Source organism: Sipha flava, unplaced genomic scaffold, assembly GCF_003268045.1.
Source record: "Sipha flava isolate LNK unplaced genomic scaffold, YSA_version1 76_pilon_pilon, whole genome shotgun sequence".
NCBI classification, from domain to species: Eukaryota; Metazoa; Arthropoda; class Insecta; order Hemiptera; family Aphididae; genus Sipha; species Sipha flava.
The window spans coordinates 3,274,364-3,287,396 of record NW_020273616.1 but is presented as its reverse complement, the minus strand read 5'-3'; the positions used below and the strand labels follow the sequence as shown (position 1 = coordinate 3,287,396).

The 13,033-nt window shown below is 36.7% G+C and overlaps 1 protein-coding gene across 2 annotated transcripts in view; it reads left to right on the top strand.

The window, feature by feature from the left end:
* LOC112692807 overlaps window positions 1–306 on the top strand; it is a 4,886-nt gene extending 4,580 nt beyond the window's left edge. For both annotated transcript variants that reach the window (XM_025567600.1, XM_025567599.1), the window contains one exon: window positions 102–306. In XM_025567600.1, the coding sequence (XP_025423385.1) occupies window positions 102–158 (57 nt within the window). In that variant the 3' untranslated portion in view covers window positions 159–306. The remainder of the gene's footprint in view (window positions 1–101) is intronic.
* Window positions 307–13,033: the final 12,727 nt, after the last annotated feature.

Below are 13,033 nucleotides of genomic sequence, written 5' to 3'. Positions count from 1 at the left end.
TTTTTTGTTATTTGGGCTCAACATTGTTGAGCCGTATATCTATTTTTATTTTTGCATTTTTTTGATATCTTAAAAATGTTTGTGTGTTTTTTTTTTAACAGGGTCGTTATATCAGTCAGCAATTACAGAAATCTATAGAAAATATATACACATGTTAGTACATGTGGAAAACGATACAGTTGCGTTCAAAGTGAACATAAATAATTATAAATTACAAAGAATTAAAAACAATATTATTTAATTTTAACGCTTTTTCTGTTAAATTGACGTTTTCAAAATACAATATTCTGTTTCTCATTATTAAAATTACTGTCTTCAATTTAATCAATATTTCTACGTTGAGTTTCTAAACGAAATCAACACTTTAAGTAAATCTTGTTTTAATTAGTTTCGAGCATGATCTAGACATTCACGGTTACGCATACCTAATATACAATGCAGTCAAATATTGTAGAATAAAATCAAGAGTGGTAACTAGCAACTAATTTCAAGGACTCATCAATCGAAAGATATAGAGGGTATGCGAGGGAACAATGAATTTTGATAAGCCCGTTAACATACTCGTATTATTATAATACTGCAATAATAGTGGCGCGTTACGTACAGTATTGATTGGCAGGTCCACAACGAATTATACGCGAACGTTATTCCTCCCCCGTAATGCGAATGGAATATTTCTCTCTACAAAAAATGCTGCTAAATCAAAGATCACGAGAAAACTTATAAATATTCATCGAGCCCTGTCGTATTATTTTTTTTTCACCATCTCCGTTTCGTTGACGTTGCGTGCGGTACTTGGTGCGTTTTCGTGAGTCCCACGGGATATCGTCATCGCCGTTGCCGTCGTAGCCGCGCCGTCAGGGAAAAATCCCCATGTCTGGGGATCAAAAATATATATATGAACAATACGGGAAAGAAAAAAAATGAAAATAATAATAAAAGTAAAAAGACGGTAATTGGAACGGAATTAGGATGCGAGGGCAATCTTTGTTGAGTGAAGTACGACGAACCGTGACAAGTATTCGCAGTGCGAATAAACGCAGCCACCGCGCGGGTTGAGTACGCGCGAGGGATCGGTAAACCCCGATTAAATAATAAAAAGCTTTTAATCCGTAAAAAATAAATACGGGTAGATGCCCATTAAGATAAAAATAATACAAAAAAAAAAAACCCGTCGGATTATAAAATATGCAGGTTGGCAGTCCGCAAAAATGTGTACCTCGACTTTTTTTTTTGTGTTTTGTGTTTTCGGGCGTTAGTCCTCCTTATTAACAGCCGAGCTTAACACGAACTTACACAAAGTGTTTGGTACAGAGCGCGTGAAAATGTACATTAACAATAAGTCCCACGCCACCGCATCTTATCGGCTCTTCGGAATCTTATGGATACCATTAAATTAGGCGTATTTATTTAAAATTTTATTTGAAAAATAAAAACTTTTCTCGTCGTACGACGCGAAAAAAAATGAGAAGAAGAGAAAACGATAGCAGTTCTCCATTTGTGTTGTTGCAGTAGCAGTAGCAGTATTTATCAGGCGCAGTTATTATCTTATCTAAACCAAAACAGCCCTTCGCGAAGAACGCGCGCTCCTATGTCAACTAACATACTGTGTCGCTCGTTTTCCATACATACATGTAGGATCGATTGGTTGTTCCGTCACGAATGTTCTCAAAATACTCGTAGCTTAGTCTCGATGATAGATGGAAACAAATATTGGCTTGTAAAACATAGTAATAACGAAGAAGTATTATTACGATACGTATCTTAAGAATCCAAATCAACCGATTTGAAAGAAAAAACAACGGTTAAAACATGGATTACGTTTCTAAGACAATACAATATCTAAACCCTAATATACATTGACACCAATGACGTCACTTGTCTCAACATTTTAGCTGCGTTCAAAAATCAAAAAACATCCGAAAAACTCAATATTTTAAAAAAGTTTTATGTCGAATTGCGTATGTCTGAAATAACGGTGACATACTCGTATACGTTTAAACAGTGCATTCGGTAAAAACCAAACCTACATCGTTGATTAGTATACAGGGAGTGTGTAGAAAGATATTTCTCGTGATCCTGCCACATGAATTCGCTCTTGGACAAATACGGTACTATGATTGAACACCGATCACACACTGTTACGCAGTGTTTTCCCACGAATCGACATGGTACCATAACGTGTCGGTCGATCGATTGTGTTAATCGTTCACCATATTACGTCACGGATGGACTTGGATACAAAAAAAAAAAAACGAAAACCCACAAACGCCGTTGCGTTTGACGTTTGAATGGAAGCCAAAATAAACATATGAGTACAGCTCCGCGTCGCCACAACGTGTAGGTAATCGCGGCGGTAAAGGAGCGAAGGGAATTGGAAAAAAACGTATGCGTGTGAACGAACGATTTATGTCATCCCGATGGTGCGACAAACTATCGAAATGGTGCGCCGAGAATAAGCTGTGTACTAACAAGATATTATAAGATATTTTCATGCTCCGAGTAATAGACGTACATATTTTCCGTTGAAATTCGTACGACGAGTATACGTATATCGTATAGTGTAAGAGTGCGAATACTATGCGCCGTGAGAGGCGTTTCAAGAGACGTACACGACTTTGCCGTTGGAATAAAACTCCTGTTGGACGGACGGTATTGTTAAAGGTACGATGTATCTAGGGCGCGACTGTGTCGAGTCATCAATATCTGGTTTTACGAAAATTGTGTATAATGGTTGGCAAGGCGTGACACGTCGCAACGATCAAACTTTGGGTTGTCGCGGTCGAGTGGAGCACTATCGTGTGTCACGTTGTGATGACCATATGCACCATATTACTATGACGTCGAAATTAATTTTTTCTCCATCGGATGATGAAATCATCGTACGAGAACTACAAAAAAAAATCTTTTTTTAATAAATTGTTGACGAAAATTATAAAAATTACAAAAATAGTAAAATATCAAACTAATCACGAATAACTAGAATAATTCCTCGACATTTAATTCCGTTATTTGTTAAATGTCTGTCGGTTAATTTTTCAAAAAAGCCCTCACTAGGACGATTATCAAATATTTTATCGGCTGGATTTATTTCTGTCGGTTTCGGATCAAAAAATATAATGTTTTCATTCTCTTCGTCTAACAGAAGAGTTAGAGTGTTGTTTTTATAGTATGCTTGTTAATTTAATTTAAAATTATACATATATATATTTATAAAATAAGAATACTGACGCAGTAGGTACTCAAACGGATTATACGCAAAATATATTTCATGATTGTGACAAAATTAACAAGTCGCTGCGATATGTCGTGTCTCGCAAACACACTCCGTTTAAATTACGCTGTGACATGTCGCGCTTTGGTAACCGTACCATGATGTATGACGGGTATATACGATATTGGACTCTCGGCGGTGTAAAAATACTCTCGAAACAAAATAAAAAAAGGAAAGAAACGATGAACGTTTGTTTGAAAATTATAATATTCATCAACTTTCGGAAAATTTCAAAAACAATTTTATTTCGTTAGTTTGTGTTTGAATATTAATTTTGTCTGTACCTAACCACTAACCTTTATGTACCTATTGTATGCGTAGCGTCTGTTGTACTCAAATCGTTCGTAAACAACGAACAAGGTTTGTGTGCTTTCCGTTCCAGACGACTTATATATATACTTATATATGTCTACTGCAGTATGCATGTAGTGTTTTCGATTTTTTTTTTAACCAATACCGATGGGGACGTAATGGGAACAACTCGTCGTCACGCGCCAAGGTCTAGTGCGGTGTATTTCAAAATAATCGAGTACGCGTCCTCTTTTCGTTAAGACAACACAGTTTACGGTACTTATTGCAATCGTACGTACAACATATTTATTTATACTATTGCAGTATATCGAGGCTCTTCAGTGTTAAAGTTGAAAATTCTACAGTAAAATACTTAACACGAAACAAGACGGCCATATAAGTATATGTGTATTTAACACGTCAAAACAAGTCGTTTCGTGTCAAGTCCAATACCCTAAGCATAAGAAACTTTGATTTCATTACAAAAAATCTATTTTTGTCAGGAATCCTTCAAAAATTAAATTTATCAATTTTAACGATGGTCAAAACGATCGTGTTGCGAACAGTTAAACAACAATACAAAAATAAGTTAACAATTTGTACTCGTGGACACGCCCATAACGTTTATCGTACTCGTCTCGATTTCAGAAATCGCGCTGCAGCACCGTTTCGCACGTTTTGTTGTACGTTACGCGTAGGATGCACTGTGGTCGTCGGTGGTTGTAGGGCACTTTGTACGGTCACCCAGAAAAAATGAAAACCGCGGATAGTTTGTATTATTTCAGAAAGTAATTAAATGTATATGGCAGACAGTTTGTATTATTTCAGAAAGTAATAAAATTTACATGGCGGACATTTTGTAATATTGTCTATTTCGGGTAAACAAAAATGTTGGGACATGAACTGTTAGACATAATTTGTAATAAATTTGGGTTATGTACAAGCTTCGTGAATTTTTAAAACATTCACTGTCAATTATAAGTCATAAATTATAATAATATATACATTTAAAAATTAAAATTACGGCAAATTATTTCAAGTAATTGTGTATTTGTTATTATTTTATTTTCGTGCTGTACACAGGCTTCGTGAATTGTGTTTTGTGTGTTCGGGTTTTTTGTTTACGTTTTTGTTTAAATGACTAGCACATTCATCCAATTTCAAAGGTTTTGGATAATCCTAAATTTCGTATTTGTCTCCATACGATTTACAACTTATAACTCACCGATTCATAGAGGTTTGTAGTAACTTTCCCCATACAAGTGACTTTTGAATATTTCCAACGTATATTAGATTTGTTTTTTCTTAAAATTGTATATACATACACGTTTTTAAAAATGTTTGGGTTCAGTTTAGTAGTTTGGTTTTTGTTCATTTTATATTATCTTAGAGTGGATAGGTTATGTAATACTTCTAATACTGTGATACCAAACACATGTCTTATACTGATCTCGATCATGATTCGCAGTCTAAAGTTTTGAGCAATTTAATTTTATCTTATCTCTTAAAATATATTTCCCGGTTTATTTATACTGTACAAAACGTCCGCGATCGAATTTTACCAGTTTATTATCACCGTACATAGTGTTCGCAATATGCAACTCAAACAATAGATAGTACAAACTGTTCGTTTACCATTGCCGGTGCATCGATTGCGCATCCTAAACGTTACGCGGACGCGCGAGACAGTGCAACACGGTCGAATACGCTCGCGGGACTTTTGTTGTCCAAAGGCATAACATTTTGTCTCATTGCAGCCTCATTGCAGTTTACGCGATAGTCAATATTAGAAGTTGTGTCGCTGGACGTTCTCTTCCCTCACGAATGTCACGTAATATTGTCGTCATATTTACTTATTGTTTTTCTTAAGTATACAGATTGTAAATGTCTTTTTTTTAAAAAAAAAAAAAAATTATTATTTCACGAGCTCTTCGAAAAACCGTCGTGGACCTTTTTCAACGTGATCGTCGATCGAATACCCGCTGGTGGCCGCAGTGAGAGGTACAAGCGACCGAAACCAATCGACCGTTTCAACAACGTCCAGTCGACTTCGCACGACCGTGATGAAAATCGCGCGCCGGAGTTTGCCATCACTTCGGCGGATTTTCGTGTCGCCCACCGCCGCCACTGAAACAACACGTGGGGTAGACGCGATGCACCGGGGTGCGCCCAGCGTTTCACAAAATTACCCCCTTCGCTCTCTCCCTGTCCGAAAATCAGCCCGCCCAAAGTAACGCAACATTTTGCGCGTTGCGCCGCGGTGGGGTCCTTGCCGTATCGCATCCCCCTTCCGGTACCCCTTCGAACCGCCGCTCCCACGTCCACAACAACCTCGTCCACCGTTACCGGATCAATACGGACCTACGACCGCCACTGTCCTACCCTCCCCCCCGTACTCGTACCTGGTGCAGTCATGTCCCTTCCTCGTCGCCATCAACCCTTGACCACTCCAAACGCTTCCGCTCCGGCGCTGTTGGCGCACCCACTGCAACGCGACAACCTGCACACCTCATGCTCGCGACCGTTCGCCACTCACTTGCATCGCCGGTTTGTGACATTTTTCTCGCGGAATTTTTTTTTTTATTTCTATTTTTTTCCCGCTCTCCACGTGGAATTGCTGCTACTATTGACTGCGACTTTTTATCTCTTCGACCCGTTTTGCGTAACACATACGTGTTCGGGTAATCGCGCGCTTGGACACTCCCAAGTCGTTGCCGAACGTGATCAAGACGAGGCGCACAGTAAACGGATATCATTGAACATAGTGCTTGTGACTACCGAAAACTCCGTCGTGATGAACGTCGTGTAAACGACATGTTTTTCATTCGTGGATCGTGGCAACTTCCGTTTCTCTTATCGTTATTCGTTTACTCGAGTACTATGGAAATGTATATCGTACTCTGTTGTTTCAAAATGTAACACGCAGTATGATTCTATTCTTTGAACTGATCAATTACAGTGCAATGATCTATAAAAATAATGCGCTTTTTTTTTTCTAAAATAAAAATAAATATTATTTTACCGTTTGATTTTTTTTTTTTTGCGATTTCTGAATGGTTCTTAAAATTCAACATTTTATAACTAAGCGTAAATCATTTCCTGTTTCAGCACGGTGTCACCTATGATTTAGAGATTTTCCTATAGTCGATCGATAAACTATATCAAGCTTAAAAAAAAGATATTTTTCTCGTCGGAAAACATTATTTTTTTTTTTGTTGTTCGAAGAAGTTCGAACATGACGATGATGCGTCGCGCTTACAATTTATACAGTTCACCACAGCACGCTACAACAGCAGCCAATATACTTGTCATTCTTTTTTGCAGCAGCAGAAGTATCACCGGCACCAGTGCCGCAACGGTACGTTTTGTTTGCTGCACGAGATTCATCTAAAGAATCAGACTGATTTGACCAGTAATGAAAATAAATAAATAAGTCCATGTAAAAAGTCGTCCATTCATCGTTACTTGGTACGTTCAAAAGCTTTCTGTACGACACTCACACGCGCACGCGTACAGACATAATGCACTAAGGATAATACGTTGTATTTTAATGTATATAATGCGTTGGGTAAAAAGAAAGTCATCTCTTTTTCCAAAATAGCAATTTCCATTCAGTGGAACGTAATTGAAGATTTCTTTGAGGGTAATTATAAAGTCACGATCTATATATACTCTGCGATCCATTTTATTTTTTGACGGCAAATTCGAATATAATATTTATTAAAGAGTTTGGGCACCGAGTTAATTAATAAGAATTTCTACATTATACGGCACGTAGTTCGGGGTGCCAACAATGCAACTGCAATATGAAATTTAGACGGCATTCCGATTTTCGTTTCGTTTGGTTCTTATTTGATTTCAGTCGACAAGCCCGAAAACAATGGGATTACATCTCACGATTTGTCGAGCAATTTAAATTAAATCGTTTATGTGGAATAAACATTAATTAAAACATTTACTTTAACGGTCGGTGCACAGATTATTTCGTATTGTAATACCGATAGTGAATGTCAATACGTATTAATTATTTTTAGATCCTGGGCGAAGCAAAAATGTATTCATTTTATTAGGTTACATAAATAATAAAAAAATGGTATCCGAACAGTTAACGAGAACTAGAGAATTATAAAATCGATATTTTGTTTGGATAAAACCATTTAGTAGTATTACAAAACAATATTAAATGAAAAAGGTCAATATTTATCCTTCATGCATCCGACTAAAATGTTGGTAAAGAATTAAATTATCGGTTTTATTTTTATAAACATACTCATAAAACAAATATTAATATTTACATTTCAAAAGATCTGCCTACTGATTATTGTTAAATAAATATGGAATAGAATATATTTTAGGTTTTCAACAGTTTTGTAGTATTTCGTTCATTTCATACGATAGTTATTAAATGCCTTAGCATTAGGAATTAATTCCCTGCTATAATGTGTACAACGGAACTTATAATCTGTTAACTTTTACCCGTTTTAATACTATTTTCCATTATTTACACGGTTTTTATCATAAGTCATAATAAATTATTAAGCACGTCCAACGTGCATATTAAATTCCAATTACGTATGTGCACATTGAGCGTATATTGAGTATATGCGAGGATATGTAAATTCATTAACCGCGTAGACGATTTTTTTCTCTCTAGCAAAGTCACATTCACTCGAAATTTTAAATCACCGACATAAATGACGATAGAATTGTTCAGTGACCGTGTTTAATTATTTAAAAATCCTCGAATGTTTACCTCGCCTGTTCTGTATATGTACTTAAAAACCAATTAAATCCTCAGGTTATGCGTTGGTGTATATATATATATATATATATATATATATATATAAGTACATTTCCATTCAACGTACACGTTTTATATAATCTTTAAATATTCAACATTTTCTCGAAGAAAAAAATCGCAATTGAAATGAAAAAAAAAAAAAAAAGACAAAAAGAAAAATGTTGTAGATTGCATTTTGTAAAAAATAAAAATAAAAACTTTTTACTTTTATTGTATGATTTTAATCAAATGGTTCCGACTCGATTCGCATTTCCAAGAGAGATTGACACGTGAAAACTTTTGTGCCGTTTAATTAGAGTTTTTCACATTTCGTGCAGGTTTAGTCGTGTAAGTTGTGATGTTACGTAAATGTTCTTTGCACGAGCTTTTTCCCCCTATTATCTCGTATGATAATAGTTATTAAAATTTTCTTTTATTCGTTAAAAAAGCAACTTGTTTGCGAAAAGTCGTGTACTGGTACGCGGATTGACATCTCAACCGTCGACCTACTACATCAGGGATATTCCGAATCTATGGCACGTGCACGCAAATTCAGTGACAGGTTAACATAAACACGAATCGTTATTTTTTTTTTACTTTTTATAAAAAACAAAATCAATAAGATAATAACTGAAAATTATTCTTCAACAGTAACATTAATAATATTTTTTCTTGTTTTAATTTTGCACGTAAAACAATAGTTGTAATTATTATTAGATTTACGTTTAACAATAGATAGCCGATTTCTTGATTCGTGTATTTTTAAATAACTTCGCACCGATAGGCCTGTTGAGATGAAAAATTGGATTATATTTTTTCGACACGCAGTCAACGAGCTACGGTGTCTGTCGATCCACGGGTCACGGTAAAAGCCCAAAAACCCAAGGTCGTATCTTGGGGGGGGGGTTCCAGAGTGTCTACCCTACGGTTTTCTACAGCAACTCCTGGATGAACTTTTTCGACATTAAAACGCTTCAAGACATTTTTACGGAACTCTACAGGACAAGAAAGACCAACTAGGGTATGAAGTGTCCATAGATATGTTACGGTTAATCCCGATGAAGTGTTAAATCAACATGGTCTTCAAAAAGATAGGAACTTATTAATAGTTAAAAATAATATGATTTGTGTTTATGCATTTTTTATTTTTATTTCCTAATTTTAATTATTTCATGTTTGTATAGTGTACCTAAGGTGACAAGATGTCAAATTAATTTTGTTCAATTGTGTTTATTTTATATTTTAATAAAATAAGATCTTTTAAGATCTTAAAATCAAAATCTAAATTCAATAAAATTATAATATATCAGTTTTGGATACCCCCCCCTTGAAAAAAATTTCTTGATACGGCCGTCGGCGCCGTCCGTTTCCACGAAAGACTTTCGACCGGTAACCGTCACCCGGGTGTTGTCAGCCGCAGATCATCGATCCACGGTACACGTGCCCCGGAGGGGGGGGTGTCGCTTTCAAAACAATAACGAGACTGTTTATTTGCGCGCGCAACACCACAGCCGTCATCGGGTCTCGACGCGTCGCCGTAGAATTTGTCGTCATCCGAAACCAAGGGGGTGCATATTATAATAACGTACGGAGGTGACGGCGTACATCTTGCGGAGGACGTAACGATTTCGTCGCACGTTCGACCCCGTACGCAAAACGAATCATACATGCACACACGTATACTTATGTTCGTTTACGGGTACGCGTGTCGAAACTTTCTGGCCTAGTCAACCGATCCGTCGTCGCGTGTGTCGACATCCATTCGGATGACGAATTGCTTATCTAAACACGTGAGTAATTCCGTGTCGGTGCACTGGCAGAGACATTATGCGTACGGGACCGCGTGTGCCAAAATAAATGAACCCTTCCGGTGCGGTGTTATTAGGGACGACCTCGGCGGCGAATTCGTACATTACGGATCCGCGTGCGCGCGTGCGTGCGTTCGCCGTACGCGTACGCGCATACGATTACGATTGTAAAATACGTTCATGAATATTTCACGGGAAACCTCAGCGCTGCGACGACGTTCCGGTATACCGCATACCGTCGCGTTCCCCGTTGCGAAGCTTTTCTTACGTTTTTTCCGCCCTCGAGATTTCGTCACTCACGCGCACGTCTTCCCCCGAAGTACGACGTGTGCGTATACGCGCCCGAACTGGGCGCCGTGTACCGGCGATTCTTCTCCGATCCGTTGTCGTCGTCATCTTGTACACACGCCCGTCACGGAATAATCGAATAAATATCGGCGATGGGTCGAATCCGATTTTGTGGCGTCCAACCGAACTGTTAAAATTTGTGGTCGAATTAAAATTCGAACTCATCATTATTATTATAAATATATTAAAATCAAGAATAATATGTGATCATATTACCTATGGATATTTACAAAAATAATCACTTGCTTCGACACGGAAATATTATTTTATTTAATCATACCTAATCGTAGTAACATAAAAATATATAATTAATACTACTATGATACTATAAATTGTAGAAAATTAGATTGTTTGATTAAGAATATTTTCAAGTTCAAATTTCGAACGTAACTAAATGATAAACAGTTCGATTTTCTTTCATTTTGAGTTCAGATCACGAACCGAACCGAATACCTAATGCTACTTTCGGTTCCGTTCAACACATCGCTAATAAATACAGATAAATCCTAGGGCTTCCTCGCGCTCCCATTCGACGGCCGCACGCGTTGGTATACTCGTATTATTATCACGCTCGAATCCCCGGGTGCACATTACAGCAACAATATTGTAATCCTCGGAACGTCACGTCGACATTTCGTCCCACGTGTCGTTGTGGCGCAGGGTAATGTTTCTGAAAATGTTTAACCGTGACGAGGGCGCAACGCAAACGGAGCACTGATCGAGATCACGTTTCGCCCGTTATCGCTGCAGGTCCTCTCATCTTCCGAGTTGAAAAACAGATGATGCCACCTCATAGACAATGCTCTATTTTATCTTTTTATTTATTTTTTTTTTTTTTGTACGTTATCAATCAATGGTCGAGATAAATATATTTACAAGCCATTCATTAAAAAAAAAAAAAATTTCGACGCACCACCAGCGGTTTAAGTTCAGTATATGTAAAGACATTATACTATTATAAGGTTTATATCCGTTCGGGACTTCAACTGACACACGGTTCGTATTCCGTTTTTTTTTTGCGGTCTTATCGCAAGGGAAAGAAAACAAAACTATTCATCTTCCACAAGTGTAATGCAATCGTTTTTTCTATTATTTACCAATATACTGCGGCACTATAGTGAACTGGATGTACGTTTGTATACCGATTAAAATAGTTTATAATTTACTCTATTTGTGTTATTTTCGTTGTCATGACGTTTACATCTTTCTTGTTCGGATGAATTCCGGCTATTTTGGTTATCGCGGTTTGAGTTCTTCACTATAATATGACGTTTATATGGGATACGACGACTTAACGAACTTCCTAACAACGCGCGCACAACGATTTATACAAATAACTAATGAACGTGTATCTTAGCACGTTAGTAATATTTATGTATTCATTTTGTGTTTCAGCGAAGTAATTATGAGACGTTACGCGTAAACAAGATATGCTGACGAGTTAAACGTTACTTAATTAAAAGGGTGTTTATGAACGCGGGAAATATTTTACGGTCGCATAAAGTATCAAAATCCTTTAACTCGCGAGTTTGGCTACTTAATAACACACAAACATATACACACATTTGATATATACATATAAAGGGGTTTGAGCAAACACTTTTTTATGCGTCCCATGCTTAAGCCGGCCGCTGGAAACGTAATCCTAGGATCAGAGCCCGTAAGGTCACCATCAGCGGACCCTCGTGTTTATTGCCGTCGAGGTTCGCGCAGAAAATAACAGCTTTATACTTAATGCCGTGCCTAGTATCTCTACTATTACCACAACTATGTACTATACTGTACATATTTATTGTATACCTGCATAAAGTTTTCTTTACTTAACCCTATCGATTTCGGATGAAATTCAATAGGTAATTGTCAGTTAAATAACGGACTTTGTAAATAATCAGTCAATACTCGAAAAATAAAAACAAATGCGTTGGAAAAAGTCACGTAGCCTTCTGAATTAATCATTTTTATGATAAATGATAAACAATTGTGCGAGTGTATATTAAAATCACACATAACATTTTAGTTCCCCAATTAAAAAACAAAGACATGCGACGTTGCTGTATAGTTAAAACATATCGGTTTAGAGGAAACATTATTGGTTACAAGTTAATTTTTAGACCAAAATCATTCCGTATAAAATAATAAACGAGTAACAATGTTGTGTATAGAAGTACGGGTCTTTGGCCAAGAGAAAGAAAGAGAGAGAGAGAAAGAGAGAGAAAGGATAAAATTAATTTACAGTATTTCCCGATAAAATTGTTCGACCGTTTCAATTTTCTAAATGCATCATAAATTACATGGTTATGTGGCATTTTATAGGCTCTATAATATAAAATACAACTTAAATATTGTCAACTGTTATTACACACAACTGTCCAATACGTTATAGCCAATATAACGTAGGTGGGTAATAAGTTTTCCCCTTGTTTTAAAGTATACGTAATGATATACCCGTAATAATATTATAGAAATACTTGTTGTAAGTACATATTTACAAGTATCTATTGACGTAAGTACATTAATATTATTACTAGATGA